The 26,632-nt window shown below is 45.6% G+C and overlaps 1 protein-coding gene and 1 long non-coding RNA gene across 2 annotated transcripts in view; both read right to left on the bottom strand.

Annotated features, from left to right (window-relative positions):
* Positions 1 to 16,594, bottom strand: part of LOC137357422 (nucleolin-like) — a 32,310-nt gene extending 15,716 nt beyond the window's left edge. The window contains exons 1-12 of the mRNA XM_068023769.1: positions 16,284 to 16,594; positions 14,385 to 14,512; positions 13,543 to 13,632; positions 12,852 to 12,923; positions 11,465 to 11,530; positions 8,355 to 8,441; positions 6,795 to 6,869; positions 4,692 to 4,778; positions 4,408 to 4,488; positions 3,569 to 3,695; positions 1,702 to 1,829; positions 615 to 738 (exon numbers count right to left, since the gene is read on the bottom strand). Of these exons, the coding sequence (XP_067879870.1) occupies positions 615 to 738; positions 1,702 to 1,829; positions 3,569 to 3,695; positions 4,408 to 4,488; positions 4,692 to 4,778; positions 6,795 to 6,869; positions 8,355 to 8,441; positions 11,465 to 11,530; positions 12,852 to 12,923; positions 13,543 to 13,632; positions 14,385 to 14,512; positions 16,284 to 16,594 (1,376 nt within the window). The remainder of the gene's footprint in view (positions 1 to 614; positions 739 to 1,701; positions 1,830 to 3,568; positions 3,696 to 4,407; positions 4,489 to 4,691; positions 4,779 to 6,794; positions 6,870 to 8,354; positions 8,442 to 11,464; positions 11,531 to 12,851; positions 12,924 to 13,542; positions 13,633 to 14,384; positions 14,513 to 16,283) is intronic.
* A 1,680-nt stretch (positions 16,595 to 18,274) lies between these two features.
* LOC137357355 (uncharacterized) lies at positions 18,275 to 25,210 on the bottom strand. The gene is made up of 3 exons (XR_010971177.1): positions 25,056 to 25,210; positions 24,142 to 24,247; positions 18,275 to 18,373 (listed from the first exon to the last, which is right to left on the bottom strand). It is a non-coding gene; the product is annotated as an uncharacterized lncRNA (long non-coding RNA).
* Positions 25,211 to 26,632: the final 1,422 nt, after the last annotated feature.

Genomic DNA, 26,632 nt, shown 5'->3' with positions numbered 1-26,632 from the left:
AAGACAACTTGGGTTCACCAGAACAATACCTGGGTTAAATTATGAGGATAACTTATATTCCCTTGAATATAGAAAATTAAGGGGTGATCTAATTGAAGTTTTTAAGATAATTACAAGATTTGATCTGGACCTCTCTCCCCCCAAAAAAGCAGCTGGCACCCAAAAAACTAGATTGATTGATTGATTGATTGATTTTTATTAGGCAAGGCTATTGAAGGTAATGGAACCAAGGCAGATAAATGGAGTTGAGATACAGGTCAGCCATGATCTAACTGAATGGCGAGCAGGCTCGAAGGGCTGAATGGCCTGTTCCTGTTCCGAAAACCAGATCTTTGCGACGATCAGATTTCCTCGAAGTCTGGTTTATCAGTGGGAGGTGTGCCCCCTTGCTAAAGTACCCATCAGAGAATCATACAGCACAGAGGGAGGCCATTCGGCCCACTGTGCTTTGTGCTATCTGATAGAGCTATTCAATTAAGTCCGCTCCCCACTCGTTCACCATAACCCTTGCAAATTATTCCTTTTTAAGAACCCAATTCTCTTTTGAAAGCTACTACTGAATCTGCCCTTTCAGGCAGTGCGTTTCAGATCAGAATGACTCACTGATTAAGTACCTTTTGTTGATTTCCTGACGGTCTTGTATCCAAACACCAGTGACTTTCTCAAATAAGCTTTTAAGGTCCTTGGCACAGACTTCACTGGGAAGGCTTTTCACATACAGTGTCTTAAGATCATCTCCTGCAACGCAGACATGATAAACTGAAAACTGCTTTAATTTGCGTGAATATCTGCACTCTTCTACCTGCTCCTGTTCTAGATTTATTTTCTTCGCCAACACCTCCCCCACTTTTCCTTCCAGCAGAGCACAGAGCAACAACTTGCATTTATATAGCGCCTTTAATATAGTAAAACCTCCCGAGATGCTTCACAGGAGCATCATCAAAAGACATTTATCCAGGTAAATGTTAGGACAGGTAACGGTCAAAGAGGTAAGTTTTAAGGAGTAACTTAAAGAAGGGGGAGAGAGCCAGCATAACAGCTGAGGGCGCGGTCGCCAATATTGGTGCGATTAAAATCGGGGTGCTCAAGAAGCCAGAAATGGAGGAGCTCAGAGATCACAGAGGATTGTGGGGCTGGAGGAGGTTATAGAATTAGGAGCAGGTCAGGAAGAAATAACCAGCTACTACTCAGTCTGGTGCATCATTCCTTACTGTTTCCATGAGGTTCAGTGTCCCAAGACATCTTGTCTTTCATTGATAGTTTCCACACCCCGACAGCTGCACTCCACAGCAGAATAATAGGAAGAGACTTACAGCACCCAATGGAGATTTATGTCCCCTCTGGTAGGGGACATAAATCACAAGAGGTGATATTAATCCAATGGAAAATATTAAATGATTGTTTGTATAGCCCAGATAGATCAGCGGGCGGACTTGTCGCATAAAATCTGGTCTAGCCCTAAGATCACATCCTTTTGCAATGAGGCAGCAGGTACACTCTCTGGCTGGTATGCCCGTGCATGTTGGGAGAGGAGGGATGGGGGCTCCATTGTGGCACCCCCACTTTCTGGTTCAACGGCCTTCTAACACACGTTCAGGCTCACAAGTAGAGCACGGCTTCTCGGCCAACTCTATGCCAGCAGGAATCAATGCCTTCAGCACAACATCAATAACTGAAGGAATCATAGAAAAGGTCAATTACCATCACTGAATGCTCCCAGTTTCTCCACTTTGCTTAACCTTGCAGCTTGCCCAAAAATCTTGCACGCATCAAATTCCAACGCCTCATTCAGGTCGTGCTCAGAGTAGAGTTCAACACAAACAGAGCAGCTAAAAGTGAACCAGCCACAATCAGTCAATTTGTCAACATTCCAAGCTGATATTTATAATATATATATTTAAGAAGTGCACAGATCACTAAAAATAGCGGCGCAGGTTCTTTAGGCCATAAGAAAGCAAAGCAAAGGGTTAATTTTTCAAGGGATAGAACTGAAAAGCAGAGAAGTTATGTTAAACTTGTACAGAACCTTAGTCAGACCATGCTTGTACTATGAACAACTTTGGTCTCCATATTCTATAAAAGGACATGGAGGCACTGAAGGTGGTGCGAAAAAGATTTACTGGAATGATAGCAGAACTGAGAAGATTTTTGGGAGGGGCGAAATTGCATCCTTTCATTTTTAAAAAAAATCAATCCATCAATCTACACATATGGGATGATACTTAAATCCCCTCAATGTTCTAAGGGTCCCGTGTGAAATCAGACTGTCAGCATTGACAGCAGTCTCGCCTCTGGTGAGGAGGTTGTGCGCTTGACCCCCACCCTCCACCCCTCCCAATAATCTAGGCTGAGTACAGAGGGAGTCCTGCATTGTCGATTGGCTACCTTTCGGATATTAAACCCAGGCCCTGCTCAGGTGAGCGTTGAATGTCCCATTTCTCTTGGGCATCCTGCCCCAACATTTCTGCCCCCTGCTCAAGTGGTCTGTCGTCTCACTGGTGCTTTCTGTGCACACTTGGGGGCGGCACAGTGGACTGCAATCCTTCATCCCATTATCTTTCTGATAAATCTTGTCCGTCCCCTCTTCAAAGCTTTCACATCCTTCCTAAGGTGTGGTGTCCAGAATTGTACACAATACTCCAGTGGGGCCCAAACTAGTGTTTTATATCATTGTCGTCAGCATCCTTGCATCTATGTGAGTTGATGGATGTGCAGCAAATCCATTGTTGATGGGATGGTTTCACATGGTGCACTTTTGCTGTTGGCTGAAGAGACCAGCCCATGAGAGCCTCACAGCTCCAAGGACCCGGGTTCGATTCTGGGTACTGCCTGTGCGGAGTTTGCAAGTTCTCCCTGCGTCTGCGTGGGTTTTCGCCGGATGCTCCGGTTTCCTCCCACATCCAAAAGACTTGCAGGTGATAGGTAAATTGGCCGTTGTAAATTGCCCCGAGTGTAGGGAGGTGATAGGGAATATGGGATTACTGTAGGGTTAGTATAAACGTGTGGTTGTTGGTCGGCACAGACTCGGTGGGCCGAAGGGCCTGTTTCAGTGCTGTATCTCTAAATATAAAATAATATATATAATATAATGCAATGTCTGCTGCATCTGACTATACGACAGTGACTGCAATAAACTAATTCACTGTACCTGAAGGGTTGGAATGTTTGAAAGCTGCAATATGTGCAGTGCAAGTGCAAATTCAAGTCTTTCTTCAAGATTCAGAGAGGCCACTGGGGACTCTCTTGTTCAGCTGCAGACTGGAGTTTAAAGATCTTTGTTAGGGAGTTTAACTGTACCTTTATCCATGCTGTACCTGATTTGGGAGGACTTTGATGTTGTAGTGTAAAGGAAGCTTCACTCACACCATGGGAGTGAGACAGTGTAGAGGGAGCTTTACTCTGTATCTAACCCTGTGCTGTACCTGCCCTGGGAGTGTTTGATGCTGACATTAGGTGCCAAGAGTTGAAAGAAAAACCTCACCGCCCCCCCCCCCCCTCTCCCAGCACTTATACCATCGCCCTGCTGGACACAAAACTCACCAACAATGAGAGCAACCCAAACACGCACCTGTCAGGATATAGTACAATCTCTTTGTATGCGACTGATCTTTCATTCAGAAAGTTGCCAATGGCTATCTTCAGCTCAGCCATCCTTTCCTGAGACTCCACTTTCTGCATGTAGAGACACCAGGAAGCTGTGAGAGCAAGAAATAAACACAAGAAATAAATGCAAAGACCTAGACTTCCCCATCAGAGGCAAAAGAGTAGACAGAGAAACTATCGAATCCCTTTGTCATTTGAAACATCTCGACTAGATTAAACTGGGGTCTACAAACCCCTGGGGGTCCACAAAGACTTTCCAGGGGTTCCAAAATAATTAAGCGGCAGCTGGAGGTGAGCCTGGCGCCAGCTGGGAGATGAAACGGAGTGCGTGCGCCACATGTGCAGCCAGAGTGAGCTGACTGCCTCACCTAACAGGAAAGCGCACATCGAGGACCAAGAGCGTCCTTTGAGAACCACTGGGATTAGATCACCTCTCAACCTTCTAAACTCTAGGTAGCACAAGCCACGGTTACGCAACCTGTCCTCATAATTTAACACTTGACGCAGTTGCTTTACTGGACACTGGCACCGGGCGCGAGCAGGGACTTACGAATTGTAAGGGAAGGTCAAGTTGCAAGTGATGAGAAAACTCAGGCCCAAGGTCCTCGATAAGGCCTCTAAGGTTACAACACCTGGTCAAGAATTTTACAGGGGTATGGGGAAAGAGCATGGGGCCAACTAGATAGCTCTTTCGAAGAGGTGACACAGTCACAATGGCTGAACAGCCTCCTTTTGTACTCTACGATTCCACATACGGCACCCAAGATGGGAAGAAAATATTTTTCTAAGTTTTGATTTACGTACTTATCTTTTTCATTTTTTTCTTTTTCTTCTTTGGGCATGTAGTGAGCTCCTCCTTCCCTGTTCTTTTCTCACTTAAAACAACTTTTGAGAAAGAAAATAGAGGTTAGTGACAACTGGTGTTTCCGGGCAACCACTGTGGGCACAGTGACCTGGCACAGAGGCACACTGGCAGAGCCTGGGTCTGCCAGCCTCCTTGCCCACACAACAGATTATGGTGTTAAAGAGCCATTACGGAGAACAAATTCAGTTTCATTTACTTTTTGAAAAATTTTTAATCCACTTACGTGTTTCCTTATTTTTTTTCTTTTTCTTCTGAAGCACAGAGGCAACTTTCTCTCCCTCCTCTACTCTCTCCTTGCTTAAGCTGACTTCTGAGGGAGAAATGGAGTTTAGCGACAATGGACTGGGCAACCAGATTACAAGCACATTCAGGACCCCGTATTATGATAAATGAGATCTGATTTCATTTCCCTCACTGATTATTTTCTTCTTCCCTTCCTGACCGTGCCAACTCTCGCTGGAGTACAGTTTCACAGGTTCCAACTATCCAACTATTCAGGGCCTCACTGAAGAGGCTGTTTGTCATACATGGCTCTGGAGAGTGCCCCTCAACAAGATATTCAGGTATGGAGGCCATCGCAGTCCATTATAATTACACTGACATGAATGGAGAGGTGAGAATACTCGCCAGTCCAAATTTCACATTTATGATTGTGATGTCAACATTTTCCATTCAATTTTGCTATGTCAACTGTCACAACTAGATGGCTTTGTGAGATGGATTTCTAAGGTTTCTCTCTCTCTGTAGGAAGAGAGATGGAACACTTTATAGTGGGACTTTAGGAAACAAAGTTCATTAGTAGCACGAGCCACAGTGGCCTGCTGCAAAGGAACAGGAGGAGGCCATTCAGCCCCTCAAGCCTGTTCCACCATTCAATTACATCAAAGCTGATCTGTACCTCAACTTGATTAACCTGCCATTGCTCCATATCTGAAACCTCTCTTTTCATTGCCATTTTTAAAAAAAACTTATTTGTGTAACGTGGGCAACACTGGCAAGGCAGTATTTTCTTTGAGGCTACTAATGGCCAACCACAAAGCGTGGGACATGTAGGCCAGACTGGGTTGGGTTGGGAAATCCCTTCTCTGAGGAAAGGACATTAGTGAACCAGAAGTTTTTTTTTAAAACAATAATTCGACAAATTTCACGACTTGCCATGATCAGATTCAAACTCAAGACCTCTACCTTGCTACCTTAACCACTACACTACCACATCCGCTCTTGTGTATATAAAGATCAACAACTGACTATGAGCAATATCACAGGCAATTAACTGGCGTGTAAAAAAGACAGGCTTGCATTTATATAAGCGCCTTTCATAGCCATAGGACATCACAAAGCACTCCACTGTCAATGAAGTGCTTTTTGAAGTGTGGTCACTGTTGTAACATAGGAAATGTGGCAGCCAACTTGCGCACAGCAAGCTCCCACAAACAGCAATGTGACAATGACCAGATAATGTTAATGTTGATTAAGGGATAATTACTGGACCAGGACATTGGGGGAGAACTCCCTTGGTCTTCGTTGAAATAGTGCAATGGGATCATTTACGTCTACCCTGAAAGACGGCACCTCTGACAGTGCAGCACTTCCTCAGTACTGCACTTTAGTGTCTGCCTAGATCTTTGCGCTCAAGTTTCTCCAGTGGAAGTTGAACCCACAACCTTCAAGCTCAGCAGCAAGAGTGCTACTCAGCTACAGCTGACACAAAAGCTTTTTAACTGCAGCCAGTCACCCCATTTTTCTCTCCGCTTCTTGTCTGCCTCTGTGCCCCGTTTTAGTTTTCTTGTCCTTCCTCTGTCTCTATCTTATTCTGCCTCTCTCTCCTTCTGTTTTATGTTTCTCCAGCTGAGCTCATTGGTGTAGGATGAGCAGTCGCAGGTTGGGACATGGATTTGCGAAAGCTGAAGGCCAGTATCAGGGAGTGGGAACGGGATGGGCCGAAAAATTAATATCGAGTCTAAAAAGAAAAATCAGGCAGGTAGCATCATGGAGCACCCTAGAAGCGCAAATTGGGAGCTAAGCAGGCTGAGAGATAAATGTACATCTCTATGAAATGTGGCAGCTAGGTGTGACGCAAGTGTGGCATGACTTTCTGGAAAGACAGGACATGGAGACGATTCACAAGTCTTAATACTGCCAATAACGCAAACCCACTTAAGTACAGTCAGCTGTTCCGTGTCCCCTAGAGCCACACACAAGCTGCACTGGCAGAAGTCTGGGATCTCAGTGCCAACCAGACCCCTTGCCCAAAGGAAGTATGTACGTCACTGAAAAGGTTGAGGCAAACATAATTTAAAATTTTTAAAAAGCTTCACCTACTTACTTTTCTCCTGATGTTTTTTCTTTTTCATCTGAGGCGGAGGGGCAGCGTTCCCTTCTCTTTTCTCACATAAAACAGCTTTTCAGGAAGAAAGAAAGAGTTTACTGACAGTGGCATAACTGAGCAGCCAGAAGGTGAGCAATAAAGAGGCCCCCACATTTTGACAAGTGAGATGCAGTTCAATTTCTTTCTCCTAATTATCCCCTTCCTCTCCTGAATGCAACAAAGTGACCAGGCTGTCAAAAAAAAGCATTCAGGATCCTGGGCTTTATAAACCAACACAAGCATAGAGTACAAAACCTTTATAAATCACTGGTTAGTGCTCAGCTAGAGTACTGTGTCCCAATTCTGGGCACCGCACTTTAGGAAGGATGTCAAAGCTTTGGGAGGTTGCAGAGGAGACAATGATGTTGGCCGATAACGGCCAGGACACTGGACAAGCCCTCCTGCTCTTATTTTGATTCGTGGCCATCGAATCTTTCACATCCAACTAAGAGGGCACAAAGTGTCTCAGTTTAATGCGACTTCTGAAACTCGACGCAATGCTCCCTCAGTACTACAATGAAGTGCCGGTCTGGATTATGTGCTCAAGTCTCAGGAGAGGGACTTGACAAAACCCTCCGAATCAGAGGCGAGAGCGTTACTAGAGAGATGTTCTCCTGGTCCATGATCAACACTTATACCTCAACCAACACCCAAAACAGATGACCTAGCCATTTATCACATTGCTGTTCACGGGAGCTTGCCCTGTGCAAATATGGCTGCCTTGTTTCCTGCATTAAAACAGTGACAACACTTCAATATTAAATAGTCGTTTGGCAGTACAGAACTTGAGTATTGCTGAAAATAGAGACATGTTGTCGAAGCTTTTCGTCTTGCACTCATCAGGACAATCTGCAAGAATACCAATGTAAGGGAAAACAACAACTTTATACTGTATGAGAGGAGAGTACTGATTGATTGGTAGAGGCGTTACCATGGAGAATGCACCAGTTTATGGTGACTGACAGTTAACTGCCAAGCTTTGTTTGAAATTGAAACCAGGCAGCTTGACTCTGATTGGTCAAGGCACTGCCTTGAGGAATGAGCCAGCGAATGACTGTCACTTATTTTGCTTAGCTGAAACAGGCGCAATGTTTGCGCACATTCTTTCTGTCTGCAAAGAACAGGGCCCTGTGTATTAATATATTCAGCCATACTTCAAAATTACTTCATTAGCTGTAATGGGCTTTGGGAGGTCCAGGGGTTATACAAATGTGAGCCCTTCTTTAATAAATGGAACAGCTAGATGTCACAGAAATTGTTATTACATGACACTCTCCCAGACTGCAGTAAGTGCATGCTATACTAGACTGTATGAAAAATGCATTTGTTTGCCAATATCGCTTTATACAGATACAGCCAGTCAACTGAGTCATTCACGACTGTGTGACCCTAGTAGCCAGGAGAACAGTTGGACTGACAGAGTCTGGGACTCAAGTGTCTGCCAGCCTCCTTGTCCATAGAACAGATATGGTGTTAAGAGACTAAGCAAAAAACAAAATTAAAATTTTATTTACTTACGTTTTTCTAGACTTTTTTTCTTTTTCTTCTGAAGCACAACTGCCGTGTCTTCCCACTCATCCTTTTTGCTCTTCCCACTTAAAACCACTATTGAGGAAGAAACAAGGAGGTTCATGATAGTTGCTGCACTGGACGAGGAAATTGTCAGCAAACTAGGCCTACTATCCTGTTGCACCTGCCCCTGTCGTCTCTCCCACCCTTTCTTCCCTTCCCCCCGCCCCCCCCCCCCCCAGCCTCTGCTATAGGCCTTGGATTCTGCAAGCCTCTCCCTGCCCTGGAACTGTCGCCCGCCTGGCCTCATCAGTTCCGTCAGGGGCCGCCTTCTCATTACTGTTCACTTCTCCTTCAAATCCAACAAGGATTAATCCTGTCCGTTTCCTTCAAGTAAATTAAGAATGGGCATTGGTAACCTAATATAGCAAAACCAACAAAGTGACACCCCCCCCCCCCACCTCCCCGGCACAGACTTGATGGCTTCCTTCTGCACTGTACTACACTTGTTAGGCTTCTCCTGGAGTATTGTGTGCAATTCTGGGCACTGCACTATAGGAAGGATGTGAAGGCTTTGGAAAGGGGGCAGAGGAAATTTCCTGGAATGGTTCCAGGATGAGGGATTACAGTTACATGGATAGACTGGTGAAGCTGGGGTTGTTCTCCTTAGAGCAGAGAAAGCCAAGAGGAGATTTGATGCTGTTCAAAATAATGAAGGGTTTCAATAGAAATGGTTTCCAATGGATGAAGGGTTGGTAACCAGATTTAAGATGTTTGGCAAAAGAAACAGAGGCGATACGAGGAAAAACGTTTTTATGCAATGATTGATTGGGATTTGGAATGCACTGCCGGATGGGGCGGTGGATACAGATTCAACAGTAGCTTTCAAAAGGGAATTGAATAAAAACTCGAAGGAGATATGGGGAAGGTGGCATGGTGGGGGAGAAGTGGGACTAACTGGGGTGCTCTTCAAAAGACCCAGCGCTGACTCAATTACAAGAAAGAAAATCAGTTATTTCCAATAGCAAGCCTCCTTTTAATTGACCTTATTTATAGCAAGTTAACTTTGTGGCCTTTAAGGGACAGATCAGCAGCATTGTAACCGAATAATATGATGCTCCTGTCCTTACAAACCAGCACGTCCTGTGACTTACCCTGAGCACGACCATGACAGACCCAATGTAACGTACACTACTAGTGGATATCCTGTGGCACTGCCCGTGCTGCGTCATAGGACATGCACACCATCTATTTTATTTGTCATAAGAAGCAAATAAAATCCATGGCTGCACTCCTTCTCCATCTCCTCTTGTTTTTTTTTGTGCTGTCTCTCCTCCGAGTCAAAAGGTTATGGGGGTTCAAGTCCTATTTTAGAGATTTGAGCACCAAAATCTTGGCTGATGCTCCCCATGTACAGCACTGAGAGAATGTTGCACTGTCAGAGGTGCTGTCTTTCAGGCGAGATGGTAAACTGAGGCCCCATCTGCCCTCTCAGGTAGGCGTTAACGATCCCTCGGCCACTATTTTGAAGAAGTGTAGGGAAGTTCTGCCGAGTATCGTGGCCAAGATTTATTCCTCATTTAACATCACTAAAACAGATACCTTGTCACTATCACATTGTTGTGCATGGGAGCTTGTGTGCACAAACAGGCTGCCACATTTCCTCCACTGCAACAGTGACTATACTTGGAAAGTGACTATTGGCTGGAAAGAGTTTTGGGACGCCTTGAGGTCCTGAAAGGCGCTATATAAATGCAAGTATTTCTTTTTTCTTTCTAATGCACGTGGGGTGACAGTGAGGGATTCAGGCAGGGCTGCAGGCAGGCATTAGGTACAGGAATGGCCACAGCGAAAGAATCAATGCCCGGCCAAAAGATTGTCAGCTAAGTGTCAGGGCAAATCATAGTACCCCTTACATTGGAAGCTGGGAGAACAGGAAATAAATTTATATCATTTAATGTGACAGCTAGGTGTGACATAAATAGTGCGACATTATTCTTCCTGGAGGTAGAGTGAACATGTGAGTTATATACACATATAGTGATGGAGTTGGGAAGAAATTTGCTCTAAATTTGCTGGTTAGAGTCTTCAACTACATCGTGACAGTTGACATAGTAAAATTGAATGGGAAACGATATTAGAAAAGTGCGGCATAGTGGTTAGCACCGCAGCCTCACAGCTCCAGTGACCCGGGTTCAATTCTGGGTACTGCCTGTGTGGAGTTTGCAAGTTCTCCCTGTGTCTGCGTGGGTTTTTGCCGGGTACTCCGGTTTCCTCCCATCACCAAAAGACTTGCAGGTTGATAGGTAAATTGGCCACTATAAATTGCCCCTAGTATAGGTAGGTGGTAGGGGATTATAGGGACAAGTGGGGATGTGGCAGGAATATGGGATTAGTGTAGGATTGGTATAAATGGGTGGTTGATGGTCGGCACAGACTCGGTGGGCCGAAGGGCCTGTTTCAGTGATGTATCTCTAAATAAAAATAAAAATAAAAAATAAAAAACAGGAAGTGAAATTTGAGGGCAGGAAGTGCATGCTCTAGACATGAATTTTATTAACAAATTGTATCTTTTACTGTTACCCCATAAACATGTATCATCAGTCAATTCGGTAGGGGTATGGTAACGTAGTGATTGTGTTACTGGACTAATCATTCAGAGTCGTAGACTAATAACAAAGGTAACATAAGTTCAAATCCTACTGTTTGAGTGCAGTTTAAGAAAAAAATTTTAAACAAAGAAAAAACTGGTACCAGTAAAGTGGCCATGAAGCTATCAGACACAACTCGTTCAATAATACCCTTATGGGAAGGAAACCTGAGGTCTTTACCTGGTCTGGCCCTACATGTGAATTGGTTTCTCATTAACGTGGTTGACACTTAAATGTCCTCTGAAGTGGCCTAGCAAGTCGCTCAGTTGTATCACCACCATCTCAGGCCAACTAAGGCTGGCCTTGGAAGTGGTGCTCCGACCATGAGATTGAAAAAAAGATAGAACCATTCACTATTGTGTGTGCTCTGGTGGACAGACAGAGTCTGGGATCCCAGTGCCTCTCAACGGCTTTCTGCAGTACTGAAGAGGTGGTGAAAAATACACATGAAAGGGTTTATCTACACACCTTTTTCCCGATTCCTTTTCTTTTTCTTCTGAACTGGATTAGCTTCCTCCTCCTCTGTTTTCTCAGCTTTTGAGGAATAAATATACAAATAGTGACAACAGCACTCAACAGAAGTCCCCAAGTGGTGAGCGAGATCCAGACGAGCCCAACCTTGGCCTCTTCAGCCATCCACACACACGCGCGTTTTCCCACACTGGGGAGGTCGGTGGACAGTCATCAGGAGCAGGAACCCTGGCTAACTTATGAGCCGGGTGCCACTAAGACCAATTGTAGTGCCCCCCCAAAACCCCCCCACATCCACTCAGGAAACTCAACACAAACTGGGAGTTGAAACTGGCTTAGAGCACAGGATCGATCTGGGTCATTTAAGCGTCATGAACTTTTGGTGCTTGGATAAACGGTAAACCCTGCCTATGGGAACCACTAGCAACAGACTTCTGTCCACTGCCAAGAAAAAACTGGAACAGCAACGAACCACAGGCGTTTGTCCACTGCTAGAAAAAAGGCAAAGAATAGAAAACAGGTCACGACTTGGACACTTCAACAACAAGGAGGGACAGAGGAGATCCCCTTTACCTCAAAACTGTGCATAAAGGAGAAGGACTGTGCTCCTGGGGGCGGGGGGCGGGGAAGAGGCAACATGAAGGAGGAAAAAAAATTGCATTGGGAGACTCTCCCGGCCCTCCCCAGAACAACAGCCTGGTCAATCCACGTTCTGAGCCCTGTGTCTGGTTGTATTTCTTACAGCTGCTATTTACTGCTGCGAGGCAATCAAATAAAGTGTTTAGTAATCTTAGGCCCAGATTCTGCGGTTGTTGTCTCCGTTCAAGGTTAGAACTAGTAATTGGGTTATTTCCCCTAAACATACGGACAAATTAACAACAATGAAAGTGAGCCTGCCCCTCCGATTCCACCAGTAAAAGCGCCATTCTCTACTCAGTGCTACCTTGCAGTGATGTAGATGAGACTGGGGGATTAAGCGAGCTGAAGACAATGCGCATTATATTGTCCTCACTCAACACCCACCTTCCAACATGGGAGTCACTGCATAGTGATCGGGGGTGGGAATTGTGGCCAACCTGTCCACCCCAGTTCTCACGCGAAGTGAACTGTAGAACCTCTGGCACAGGCACAATGGGCCGAATGGCCTCCTTCTGCGCTGTAAAGATTCTATGATTCACTTCAACACCGATCAGCTCGCTCGACACAGCCTGCTCTCTTCCTGGTCCGCATGGGTCAGTAGCATAAGATGCATTTACGACTGATGGTCATTTCCCGAGCTGAACCAGAGTGCCCTGCGGCCTCCTTGCTCCCTGGCAAGTAACAGATTAGGCTGAAGAGGGCAAGGAAAGTATAGATTCATTTCAGGGAAGCTTTATGTACATACTTTGCTCCTGTTTCTTCTTTTTCTTGTTCAGTAGGGACACAGGCGCCTTCTTGTCTTTTTTAGTTGAATCGGCTTTTTGGAAACAAAAATGAAAAGCTGAGTAACAATGGGAACACGGACAGGAAACGAAAGACAAGACTTGCATTTATACAATGCCTTTCACCACCGTAGGATGTCCCAAAGCGCTTTATATCCAATTAAGTACTTCTGAAGTATTGTAAGCAACGCAGCAGCCAATTTGCACACTGCAAGATCCCACAAAAAAAGCAATGTGATAATCTGTTTTAAGGTACTGGTTCAGGGATAAATACTGGCCTCAGGACACCCCTGCTCCTCATCAAAATAGTGCCATGGGATCCCTTACGTCCACCCGAGGGGGCAGACTGGGCCTCAGTTTAATGTCTCGTCCAAAAGACGGCACCTCTGATGGCGCGGCACTCCCTCAGTACTGCACTGGGAGCGGCAGCCTAGATTTTGTTCTTCAAGTTCCTGGAGCGGGACTCCAACGCACAACCTCTTGACTCAAAGGTGAGAGTGATGCCCACTGAGCCGCGGCTGGCAGGATCCCACAATGACAGATCCAACTGCTCAGATCCTCTGCTCACCAGATTCCCACGTGCACTTGTTGGTGCCACCATTTTACTGTGGCTCTCTAACACTGTTTCGAAAGATCCAAAATGCAGTTACTTACATGCTCTCTGAACTATCTTCTTTGCTGGGGACGGAGTCATGGATTCCCCGTCATATTCCTTAAGTTTTCGTTTCTTCCCCTGGACAACTTCTAAAATCAAATCATTGCATTTATTACAAAAAAAATTCACCTGTAAATGGAAGTATATGGGCATAATTCATTCAAGGTGGCAGGACAGATTGACAGAGTGGTTAATAAAGCACACCCTGGGCTTTATTAATACGGGCAGAGAGTACAAGAACAAGGTTATGTTAAACTTGCATAAAACACTAGTTCGGCCTCAGCTGGAGCATTGCGTCCAGTTCTGGGTGCCGCACTTTAGGAAAGACGTGAAGACATTGGAGAGAGTGCAGAAAAGATTCATGAGAATGGTTCCAGGGATGAGGAACTTCAGTTGTGAAGATAGATTGGAGAAGCTGGGACTGTTTTCCTTGGAGAAGAGAAAGCTGAGAGGAGATCTGATCGAGATATTCAAAATCCTGAGGGGTTTGGACAGAGGAGGTAGGGAGAAACTGTTCCCACTCGTGAAAGGATCGAGAACGAGAAGGCGGAGATTTAAAGTGACTGGCAAAAGACGCAAAAGTGACATGAGGAAAAACTTCTTCACGCAGCGGGTGGTTAGGATCTGGAACGCGCTGCCTGAGAGTGTGGTGGAGGCAGGTTCGAAAAGGAAGAATGTGCAGGGTTACGGGGAGGAGGTAGGGGAATGGCATCAGGCGAATTGCTCATTTGGAGAGCTGGTGCAGACACGATGGGCCGAATGGCCTCCTTCTGCGCTGTAACAATTCTGTGTTTCTGTGATCGAGTGCAGGTATCAAACATTAATGAAGCCTTCAACTTACTTGCCACGGGTTTCCAAATCTGCTGTGGTCTGCGCAATCGCAGGGCGCGGCCCAGCAATTGTTCCCCATTGTACTTCATCGCTCGATTTAAGTCCTTGCCAGAGAGAAAGGTAACGTGGCCACGTTTTCTATGGGGGAGGAAAAACACAGAATATAAGGTAGGAAGATGGAGAGGAATTCAGCATGTCACAAGGATCAAACTGGAAAATTAACATCCACACAAAAAATTAAAATGTCCAGCGGGCACTGGATTCTTAAAAAAAATGGACTTTGGCTGTATTATTATTTGTTACACCTGCCCCATGGGGTTCCAATTTGCTGAAATATCATTCCAACGCTGCTGGCACCCGAGACAGCAAGGCTCCCTGAACTATTTGACTGCGGAAGGCGTCAGCCGTGGCTCAGTGGCAGCAGCACCCTCGCCTCGGAATCAGAAGGTCGTGGGTTCAAGCCCACTCCAGAAACTTGAGCCGGTAATCCAGGCTGACCACTCTCAGTGCAGTGACTGAGGAAGGCTTTCGGATGAGATCTTAAACCGTAGCCCTGTCCGCCCTCGCAGGTGGACGCTAAAGATTCCATGGTTCCAGGGAAGAAAGGCTCTTCCCCCAAGTCCTGGCCAAGATTGACACCTCAACCTACACCTAAAACTGCTCATTGCCATTTGTGGGAGCTGGCTGGGCATACATAGTCACGTTTCATACATTATAACAGTGACTACACTTCAAAAGTACTTCAATGGCTGCAAAGCGGCTTGGGATGACTTGAGGTCAAGAAAGGCACTGTAGAAAAGCAAGCGTTTTCATCCCCCCCTGCACTGCACCACCCCCCCCCCCCCAAACAAGTGCTGCTGATGCCAACTATAACACCCCAATAACCTTGTCCCAAGTGCACAGAGAGACCTTCAAATCGGCCTCCAGCTGCAAAGGTTTGCAAGAATGACTGGGCACTTGATAAAGAATGGATGGCTGCATTTGCATGAACTGTTTGGCTTGACGTGTCATCAGAACCTGCAATCAAGAAACCATTCAACAGCGGACATGTGAGCAGGAAGTTTTATTTTGGGCAAAGTTAAGAGCCAGAAGACGACCATCATCCTCCCTCACCCACCCAATAACCTCATCATACAATGGGCAAAACTTTGCACGTTCACTCACAATCAGCTCTTGGTTAACATCAGAGCAATCTAAGTGTTTTTGCAATCAAGATCTACAGTCAATGTGCTATTCTGAGATTGTCCCACAGGTGGGGCGGCGTACTGTTAATGCTTGTAACTGATGTTAAAATTCTCATCCTTGTTTTCAAATCCTTCTATAGCCTGGACCCCTCCCGATGTCTGTAGCCTCCTCCAGCCCGATAGCCTTCCGAGATCTCGGCGCACCTCCAATTCTGATCCCTTGCACATTCCTGATTTGAACCGCTCCACAATTGGCGGCTGCGGCTTCAGTTGCCTGGGCACTAAGCTTTGAAATTCCCTCCCTAAATTTCTCGGCCTCTCTCTCTCCTCCTGTAAGATGCTTCTTAAAACCTACCTTTTTGACCAAACTTTTAGTCACCTGTCCTAATATCTGCTTCTGTGGCTCGGTGCCAAATTTTGCCTGAAAATGGCTCCTGTGAAGCGCCTTGTGATGTTCTGCTGTGTTAAAGGCGCTATATAAATACAAATTATTGTTGCTGCTGGATACAGCCCATAGGGTGATAATTCAAATCCCAACATAGTAAACTGCAACTCTGTTGGATTATCACTAAAATTCAACAAGTTCACAAAGAACCTTTGGGGAAGGAAGCCTTTGACCCCCTACTTGCTCTATTAAAGAGCACAGGAAACAAGCAGGAAAAAAGTAGAACCAGAACACACTAGCAGGACACTGTCCCGAATGACAATCATGTGCATCACCGTACCTGGATTTTTTGATTACTGATGGAAGTGACCCGATAACTTTCTCTGCATGAAAAAAGCTGATGACAGCAATCTGCAGCTCGCCAAAGTCCTTCGAAGAATCCAGGTTACTCACAATCAGTTGAAGTGCTGTTTGAGGGAGGGAGAACAAAACTCCACACTCAGTTGACACATCTGTTCCATAAGCCCAAACACTTTTTATACATCTAATTCTGGCCTCTTGAGCATCCCTGATTTTAATCGCTTCCATCATTGGATGCCGTGCTTTCAGTTGCCTAGGCCCCTCAGCTCTGGAATTCCCTCCCCTATACATTTCCGCCTCTCTACCTCGCTTCTCCTCCTTTAAGACACTCCTTTTTTTTTAAGAGATACAGCACTGAAACAGGCCCTTCGGCCCACCGAGTCTGTGCCGACCATCAACCACCCACTTATACTAACTCCGACATTAATCCCATAGTTCCTATCACATCCCCACCTGTCCCGATATTTCCCTACCACCTACCTACACTAGGGGCAATTTATAATGGCCAATTAACCTATCAACCTGCAAGTCTTTGGCATGAGGGAGGAAACCGGAGCACCCGGGAGAAAACCCACGCAGACACAGGGAGAACTTGCAAACTCCACACAGACAGTACCCAGAATTGAACCCAGGTCCCTGGAGCTGTGAGGCTGCGGTGCTAACCACTTGCGCCACTGTGCCGTCCTTAAAACCAACCTCTTTAACCAAGCTTTTGGTCATCTGACCTAAGTATTATTCTTTTCCGTCATACTTTGTTTCATAATGCTCCTGTTGTTGCACGTATGTTACAGAAAATATACTTAAGGAATGGTCGGAGAGAGAACTTATCCAATTTGTGGACAGGAACCGTGATTCAATGCAAAATACAAGTCATCCAGTCTCTTTCCCCCTGCCCTCCCAGGATAAAATGCACGTTCGAAACGGGTTACTATTGAGTATATAAAAATCAGAAAATACTGGAAATACTCGGCAGGTCTGGCAGCATCTGTGAACAGAGAAACCAAGCTAATGTTTCAGGTCAATGATCTTTTGAGGGGTCCGGTGAAGAATCACTGACTTGAAACGTTAACTCGGTTTCTCTCTTCCACAGATGCTGCCAGACAGGCTCAGTATTTCCAACATTTTCCATTCTTTTTCAGATTTCCATCATCCACAGTACTTTGACTCTTGTAACATTGAGCATTCCCGATTTCAGGCGCAACTGACAGATGCCTCTGGGCATGTCAGTAGAATTATCTGCTTTTAGAGTTATTTTTATTTAAGTTCTAGGTGGTGGTGGTGGGGGTTGGTGAATCAACTGTAATTATTGACACTTCCCTACCATGTCTTCTGAAAGACAGTGCTATCCTTCACAGACAGCAATAATGACAAGCGCAGAGACATAGGTGTTAATAGAAATAGAAATTAGATACCCACCCACCCGTAGCCCCGCGCCCACCACCCCCCGGAAACCTCAAGGACCCTCTGAGCTTTGAAGAACCCGTCTTAAAGGCATTCTTTTCATTTGGTTACCTGACGTGGGCTTCTTTTCACTTATTCCCCATATTCTGCTCCTCTGCCTCCTGACCCAGTTTTGCTGCAAATCGCTTCAGCCTGGCCATTCACCCCGTCAACTTTCTTGTCAGCTTCTAGTACTTCTGCCTTGAAGGTAAGACCGGTGTGAAAAGCAATGCCACCTCATGAGCTCATCAAACAAACAAACACTTTAAAAGAGTTTGATAATGTTACTGGCAGACAAGATAGAAGGTTGTCCGCCCATAGTGCAAAGGGGAGGGGAGGATGAGGGAGAAAGGAGGGAGGGGAGAGGGAGGAGGGGGAGGCACCGGGAGGAGGGGCGATTGAGAGATGAGGGTAGAGGGAGAGGGACGGGATGGGAGGTGAGGGGAGAAAACTTGAGAGAATAAAATAGTTTGCCAATATCTAGGAATGCGCATTTTATATCCGAACAGTGAGTACAGTCACTACTAGCCATTTCCTGTGTTTTCGTCATTTCACTTGTCTTTTCTTCACCCACTATTGAAAATTCTGCATTGACTTCCTCTTCAATGTCCACCTCTGACTGTATAGTTCCTAGATATGAAGATTCGGAAAACTAAAATTAACTTGTCAAACATCAGTACAGCATGAAAATCTCATTAACCAGAAAAATGTACTGTCCCCACCACCAGGGGACACTCCCACAGTAACTTATACTGACTTCACACAGGAATGCTGCAAATGGATTGCAAAAGTTAACATTAGTTAACTTGGAAATATTTTATACTCGTTCAAGATTTTTGTGGAAGTGGTTTTATCCACTGAGTCAGGATTACGTGGAATGACTGAAATGGATTGGGATTCTGTACAATTGCACAGAGTGGGAAAGAATTAAGTTCAATGATATCCTGTAGAATGGGAAAGATCTGAGCCCATTACAATTTTGTAGTGGATGAGAACGAATTGGGTTCATTCAATGGGAGTCATGGGAAAGGGTTTGCTCTATTGCCTTTTTGGCCTCCTTGTCTCGAGTGACAATGGGTAAGCACCTAGAGGTGGTCAGTGGTTTGTGGAGCAGTGCCTGGAGTGGCTATAAAGGCCAATTCTAGAGTGACGGACTCTTCCACAGGCGCTGCAGGTAAAGTTGGTTGTCGGGGCTGTTACACAGTTGGCTCTCTCCTTACAATGCTGTGTCTTTTCCTGCCAACTGCTGAGTCTCTTCGACTCGCCTCTCTTCAGCCCCACCTTTATAGCTGTCCGATAGCTCTGGCAATCGCTGGCAACTGGCTCCCACGACTTGTGGTCAATGCTCTATTGGGAATTGTATACAATGGGAGTGCTGGGAAAAGTTTGAGCCCAGGCGAATTCTACACAATGAGAGAGAATGGAAAGGGATTTGGTACGTTGGAATCCATGCTTGATTTGGGATGGATTCATCCAGAGCCAAGATATACTAAAATAACTTTTACAAGTCATGAAGAACAAACATGTTCTCCAGCTTCAGAAATATTGTTTGTAGCCAGTTTCTGCACATTAAAGCAAATTCATGGGTTCCCATTGGGATCATCATCAGGGCTGGAACCTTCCATTATTGGAAGCAAGTTTTCTCATATGGTTCCATGTTGCACAAAAACAGATCCTTTGCCTCGCCCATGCCCACCATATTTGTTTTTGGTCCAAAGCATATTTGGCAACCTATCACCTAAAGTCTATATTCTAGATAGGCAATGGTATGAAAGGTTATGGAATCAAGGTGGGTAAATGGAGACAGTGGATACAGAACAGCCACAATGTGACTGATTGGGAGAACAGGCTCAAAGGGGAGAAAGGCCTTCTCCTGATCCTATGAGTCTCCTGACCAAGCTACAAGGATAGTGTTTGATTGCCTGCCGGAGTATGCATGCTCTCTGTGTAGGGACACACTCCAAACACCCAAAACAGACAGAAAACTGCGGCATGACTTAGCGAGGGCTCCCGATGTGTGCGCAGGAATATGAACACAGTTCAGTGTTAGAGGTGCACGAGAAAAGAACGCGAGTCACTTCCATCCCAAGCAGCTGGGACACACAAGCAGCTGTCAATATACAAAGGAATAAGCACTCCCAAATGGACCTTAGGATGCGTCTTTTCACAACAATTGATCCCCTAACTTTAAAATGGGCAGCCAAAGTTAAAAACCTTTCACGTGAGCAGCTGAATAATATACTGTGCATTACATAGTGTAACACTCCTATCCTTACAGTGTCTTCATCAACTGGGTGAGCAACATCACAGGAGATCACTAAACATTTAAAAATATACAGCGATTCAGACTTAGCTGAAACTACCCCATCTCCCAAAGTGTGACTGAACATACTCTATTATTACAGAAAGCAATTAGAAAGGCAAATGGTACAAAGGGGTTGGAGTAGAAGTGAAAGGAAGTCTTGCTGCAATTATATGGGGCTTTAGTAAGACCTCACCTGGAGTACTATGTACAGTTTTAGTCTCCATACCCAAGGAAGGAAACATTTGCATTGGAGGGGATGCAACAAAGGCTCATTAGATTGATTCTTGGGATGACAGGATAGTCCGATGAGGAGAGATTGAATTGAATGGGTTTAAAAGTTCTTTGGAGTTTAAAAGAAGTGAGAGGTGATCTCACTGAAATCTAAAAAAAACCTTAGAGAGCTAGAGTGGATGGGTGCTGGGAGGCCATTTCCCCTGGTTGCAGAGTCCAGAACTAGGCGGCATAGTCACAGGATAAGGGTTGGACTTTTAGGACTCAAATGGGGAGAAATTTCTTCGCTCAGAGGGTTGTAAATTTTTGGAATTGTCCACCCCAGAGAGCTGTGGATGCTCAGTCTTCGAGTATATGCAAGAGAGAGATCGAAAGATTTTTGGATTCTCAGGGATATGGGAATTGGGCAGGAAAGTGGAGTTGATGTCGAAGATCAACCATAATCTTACTGAATGGCGGAGCAGGCTCGAGGGGTCGCGTGGCTCACCCCTGCTCCTAACTCTTGTTATATAGATGTGTGTTGATGTCAAAAGCTTTTGAAGTTCAATAAACTTTCTGGACGCCAAACTCACAAGTGACTGGGTGTATTATAACATGCTTACTTTCAGTGCATTCTTTGGGTTGATCGCAGCCCACTGTCATCTTCACTGTTGCCGATTTGGTATCATCTACTCTATCAACATGTAGCCCTTCACTGCACAATTCCTTTACTTTGTACTCAGCAGAAGGCTGCAATGCACCAATATGAGACACCGGGACAGTGATCCCTCCAGCCAGGTGACTCCTGGCTGGCATCGTAACATTAGCCGAGATGTCAGCACTCATCCATTTGCAGCCTGCTGGCATGTTGGAGCAGGATTTCCTCCCTCTTCTCCTCCTCCTTCGCCTCGAACGTTTCTGGGTCGCCGAGTCCGTTGACCCCTCTCGGTTTTCTGAGCCTGCAGATGTGGCAGGTTCGCCACCTTTGCCAACTTGAATTGCCTGCACTTCTGGCGGAATGGAAGCTGGCGTTCCCTGTGCATCCTGCAACTGTAACACACCATTTCCATCATGGTTTTCCACTTGAACTCTGGATGCAGAATCCACTGGAAGCTCCCCAGTTGCCCCAGTAAGAGCAACGGTGCCTGAAACGCTAGCTCTGCCACGAGCCAATGAGGAAGGTTTTTCTAATGCTAACCCGGAGTTTCCCTCCACTTCAAGAGTAACATCCCAACACTTGACTGAAACGCTCATCTGCTCATCCACACATTCTGCTGGTTGAAGGGCCACTGAGTCTTCGCAGATACTCAAAGCTTCAGTCGTTTCCTTACCAAGGGAGCGTTTCTCCAAGGGTTTGAAATCAGTTCCTACAGTCTTCAATTCATGAACATCCAGCTTGTCCGAAGGTAAAATCAGCGAACCTCCCCCACCTTCTAAATATTGCACATCGGAAGTCACCGAAGTTTCCAAATTTTGATATTCAGATTCCTGTAGGGACACACACAGATCTCCCGTATTTATCATTCTTTGTATATGTAGCAGCTGTAATTTCAAAGTCGGAGCACATTCAGTCTCCGAGACGGTTGACCCAGGAAGGTTTGTCTCTACAGGTTCAGGCTCAGAGATGTGTGATCCAAGAAGGTTTGTCCCTACATGTTCAGTCTCCATGATTGTTGACCCAGGAAGGCTTGTCCCTACAGGTTCGGGCTCAGAGATCAATGGCCCAGGAACGTTTGTCATTCCAGCTTCGATCTCAGAGGTTTGTGGCCCAGAAAGGTTTGTCTGCACAGCCGGCATATTTTCATTTCCCCATTTGCTTGAAGCATTTTCAAGGTACCTTTCATTTTCTACGGGTCTGGAATAATCTGGTTTGGTCGCAGGTGCCATGTCACAGAAGACTTTCCCAGTTTCTCCAGCACACTGTTCGCATTCTACCATGAACTCGCGATTTCCTGTTGTTTCACTGAACGGTTCAGAGGCTTCCCTTTTGCTAACAGCAACATCAGTTTGTGAAACTGGCTTCTCCTCTCCATGTGCTGTCCCCTTTATCAAGTCATTGGAAATCTCACCACATTCAGTCCCCAGAGGCAGACTCTCAGAACATAATATATCCGTTCTGTCCTCCTGGTTTTCAGCCCCAGGAGGTGTATCCTCAGAGCATTCAGTATCCATTCCCTCCGCCTTCTCTTCCTGTTTTCCAGACATAGTTTTGCAAGCAAGCCTGCAGTCTCCACACAGTGTTCCAATTCTTACTTTGCTTGCTACAAATCATCAGATGCAGACCTGCTTAAAAAATCTTGGCGTCTTGCTGCCGTCTGATCAGTGCTCTGAAAAACTCTTATTTTTGGATAACTTGGGCACCAAAAAGTACATCAAATCTGTGCTTGATCCTTCGCGAAAAGTACCTCAATTCTTCCCAACCAACTCGTTCTCTCACTACATTCTCGTCCAATCTAGCCAAATGCTGTTGCACAGCCCTCGAGGCCCAGCAACCGATTACATGCTCCAAAGACCTGGCCGCACCCAGTTTCTGGGCCAATCAGCACTACAAAAAAATCTTGCCACACTAAGGCTCAGTTGATCCTGTGCTACACGCAACACTGCCGCCTGTCACTTTTCATCACATCGATTGTAAGCCAACATTTGTCCAAACAAAAAGAATTTTTAAAAATTACGGCGCACGCGGGCAGTTTTAAAAAAAAAACCTTTGCTTCAAACTCCCATCAAGTCTTTGAGGCTGAGCATATTGTGGTTAGCATTTAACTAATACCTCGGTGAATTTAAAATTGATGGCCGGCACTGTATCTTTCACTTTCCTTGTTACTCCCCATCTGTTGGAAGGCACAGACTGACGGTTGGGGATGTCCTCTCTGTATCAATAACCAGGGGCATCAAAAAGCATCTCGATGTAGGCTGCCTTCTTCACGTCCATTCTTCACATGTGAGCCATGACAATGACTGGACTATCTGAGCTTACTCCTGTTGTACTGTAGGAAACACGGCAGCCAATTTGTGTCCTGCAAGCTCCCACAAACAGCGATGTCACAACGATAGATAATCTGTTTTTTCAGTGATGTTGGTCAAGGAATAAACATCAGTCTAGGACACCAGGGAGAGCTCCCCTGCTCTTCTTTGATTAGCGGCCATGGGATCTTTTACACCCACCTCGGCTTACCGTCTCATCCGAAAGACGGCATTTCCGTCTCCCTCATTAACTGCAATGGGAGCGTCAGCCTAGATTTTGCACTTGGGACTCTGACGTTGAAGCTTGGACCCACAATCTTCTGACTCAGAGACGAGCTATTGCTGTGCCATGGCTGGCAAAAATGGTAGCCATTTAAAACACAAAGAGATCTATCTTTCCGCTTATTGGTGGGGGGGGGGGGGGGGGGGGGGGGGGGGGGGGGGGGGGTGGGGGGGGTGGGGGGCCCAAAACAAGGGGTCATAAATATAAGATAGTCACTAATAAATCCGAAAAGGAATTCTGGAGAAACTTCGTTATCCCGAGAGTGGTGAGAATGTGGACCTTGTTAGCACAAGGAGTCATTGAGGTGAACAGCATAAATGCACTTAAGGGGAAGCTAGACATATACATGAGGGAGAAAGGAACAGAAGGATGTGTTAATAGGGTTAGAAGAGCAATACTGCCTGATGCAGGTAAGCACGTCACCCACTCGCAGTACTCTCCACAGGAAATGAACAGCACAAGAGACCAAAAGAAAGAAATGTGCTTGGAGGTGGGTGGGTAAGTAAGGAAATTCAGAAATGTGTAACTTATACACTAGCTTCTGCAACAGAGATTAGCTGCATTAACTGCTCGAACAGGAGGTAGCTTTAATCCTGTTTACAAAGTTCTGACACTAAACATCTTTGTTTCCTTTACCTAATTTGCTGCTTCCGTTCCCGAGATTCAAGTGTGCTTGTCTGATCGGAGGGGTTTCTTTAACAGCATCATCCCGTGATTCTTTTGGAGAGGTGTCTTCCACAAACTAAAGAGGAACACAGAAATAATAACTTACTAAGAAATAAAACTAGGTTCCTGGTGTGATCCTCACTAGGAAACTGGCTGATCTTAGGGGTCAGTGTTGAGGGTGGGCAGTGGAGGAGGGAAGAGAATTACCCTCTCCCGATCAGCATCCATTGACTTCCTTCTGGAAAGTATGGGCATTAGGCGGTAGTATAATTGTCCTTGGCTATTTGCTGCTCTGGATGGGCCTCTTGGGGGGCCTCGGAATGGGCAGGAAACTACCTGCAAGCCCACCTGGGAGGAGGGGAAGTTGCTGAAAAAGGGGGGGGGAACAGAATCAGTGCACCCCTGGTGAGCATTAATCAGCTACCCTTAATATCGCTGTTCTTGAGAGAAACCAGTTTTCCCATGTCCAGTTGCTGTCTTGACCACAGCTAGACGTGTTGGTACTCCACCAACAACAGGAGTGGGAAATAAAATGAGCAGGATAGCCATACGGTTATAGTTCTCATGTACTCCACAGGCGGCAGGAAACGACCATTTGGCGCAGCAAGCCCTCCCTATCCTCTTCTTCTCACTCATGGGTCAGCCCTAGCTACCCACCTTGACACATCGCACAATCCCCCTATCCCTTTCCAGAAACACTTCCAATTGTCTCTTCAACCCATCTATGGTGTCTACTTCAATGTGGCCGTCCCTAGCAACTTCTCGTATTTTGATTATCCTGGGATTGAAAAGGAACAAACTTATTTTTCTTTGTTTTTACTCACTGACAAGTAACAAAAAACTCTGAATCTATTACTAAAGGGTTTGATGAGGGGTAACATTACCGTCCTCTCTTCCATTTCTAGGTCTTCAGTCTTGAATTCTTCCTCAGTCTGTACGATGATTTTCCAAGTCTCCGTCTGCACTTCCTTATCTGAGAGGTTGGGCTTAGGCTCTGATCCTATAGAATCGACTTTTGTGATATAAAGCAGGAAAATATCTCAGTAAAAACACTTGCTCTGGATGGGCAGGCTGCCTCCATCTTACCACAGCTAAATCATTGTACAGAAGGTCTTTAAAATTATGAAGGGGTTTGATAGAGTAGATATAAAAAAGGTATTTCCGCGAATGGGGGAATCCAAGCGAGGATAAATATAAGCTGGCCACTAATAAATCCAAAAAGGAATTCAGGAGAAACCGAGAGTTGTGAGAATGTGGAACTCATTACTACAAGGAGTGATAGCGGTGAATAGAATAGATCCATTTAGGAGGGAAGCTAGGTAACTACGAGAGAGAAAGGAATAGAATGATCTGTTAATAGGGTTAGAGGAGGTAGAGTGCGAGGAGGCTTGTGTGGAGCATAAACATTGGCATGGACCAGCAAATGGCTGTTTCTGTGCTGCAAATTTTATGTAAATAACCCTCTAACTGGAAATACTTGCCCAAATGCTTCCTTTTTCTTTCATGGGATGCGAGCATTTATTGCCCATTCCTAATTGTCCTCGAGAAGGTGGTGGTGTCGGAAGGGAGGTCCAGATTTTTGACCCAGCAACAGTGAAGGAAAGGTGCTATATTTCCAAGTCAGGATGGCGTGTGGCTTGGGGTGGGGTGGGGGGGAAACTTGCAGGTGGCGGTGTTCCCATGCAACTGCTGCCCTTGTCCTTCTAGGCGGTAGAGGTCGCGGGTTTGGAAGGTGCTGTTAAAGGAAGCTTGGTGAGTTGTTGCAGTGCATCTTGTTAGATGGTAGGCACTTCTGCCACTGTGCACCAGTGGTGGAGAGTGAATGTTTAAGGTGGTGGATGGGGTGCTGATCATGCTTTGTGCTGGATACTGTCGAGCTTCTTGAGTGTTGTTGGAGCTGCACTCATCCAGGAAAGTGGAGAGCATTCCATTACACCCCCGACTTGTCCTTGTAAATGGTGGACAGGCTCTGAAGAGTCAGGAGGCGAGTTACTTGCCGCATAATTCCTAGTCTATGATCTGCTCGAGGAGCCACAGTATTTATTATGGCTAGTCCAATTAAGTTTCTGGTCAATGATGATGATGATGGGGGATTCAGCGATGGTAATGCCATTGAACATCAAGGAGATATGATTAAATTCTCTCTTGTTGGAGATGGGCATTGCCTACCGAAGTGACTCTTTCCCTGATTAATACAAAAGCAAAACCTGGATGCCTGACAATACACCAATTCAATGAATTCCAACCAAACTGTTCATGTCTTTTTTATTCAAATAAACTTCATGTACTTTGTTTTTGTTGTGGGTACATGGGTTCAGTGGTAAATCAGACTTACCAATCGCAATTGGTTTGCAATGGACTTTTTTGGATTGAGGAACTGGAGAAGAATGTCTATTGCCAAGATAACAGAAAGCCTTCCCTCATACTACCTCTACTCTGAACACCAAGCACAAGCGTCTTA

This window comes from Heterodontus francisci, chromosome 48, assembly GCF_036365525.1.
Source record: "Heterodontus francisci isolate sHetFra1 chromosome 48, sHetFra1.hap1, whole genome shotgun sequence".
NCBI classification, from domain to species: Eukaryota; Metazoa; Chordata; class Chondrichthyes; order Heterodontiformes; family Heterodontidae; genus Heterodontus; species Heterodontus francisci.
This window is presented reverse-complemented; position numbering and strand designations above follow the sequence as displayed.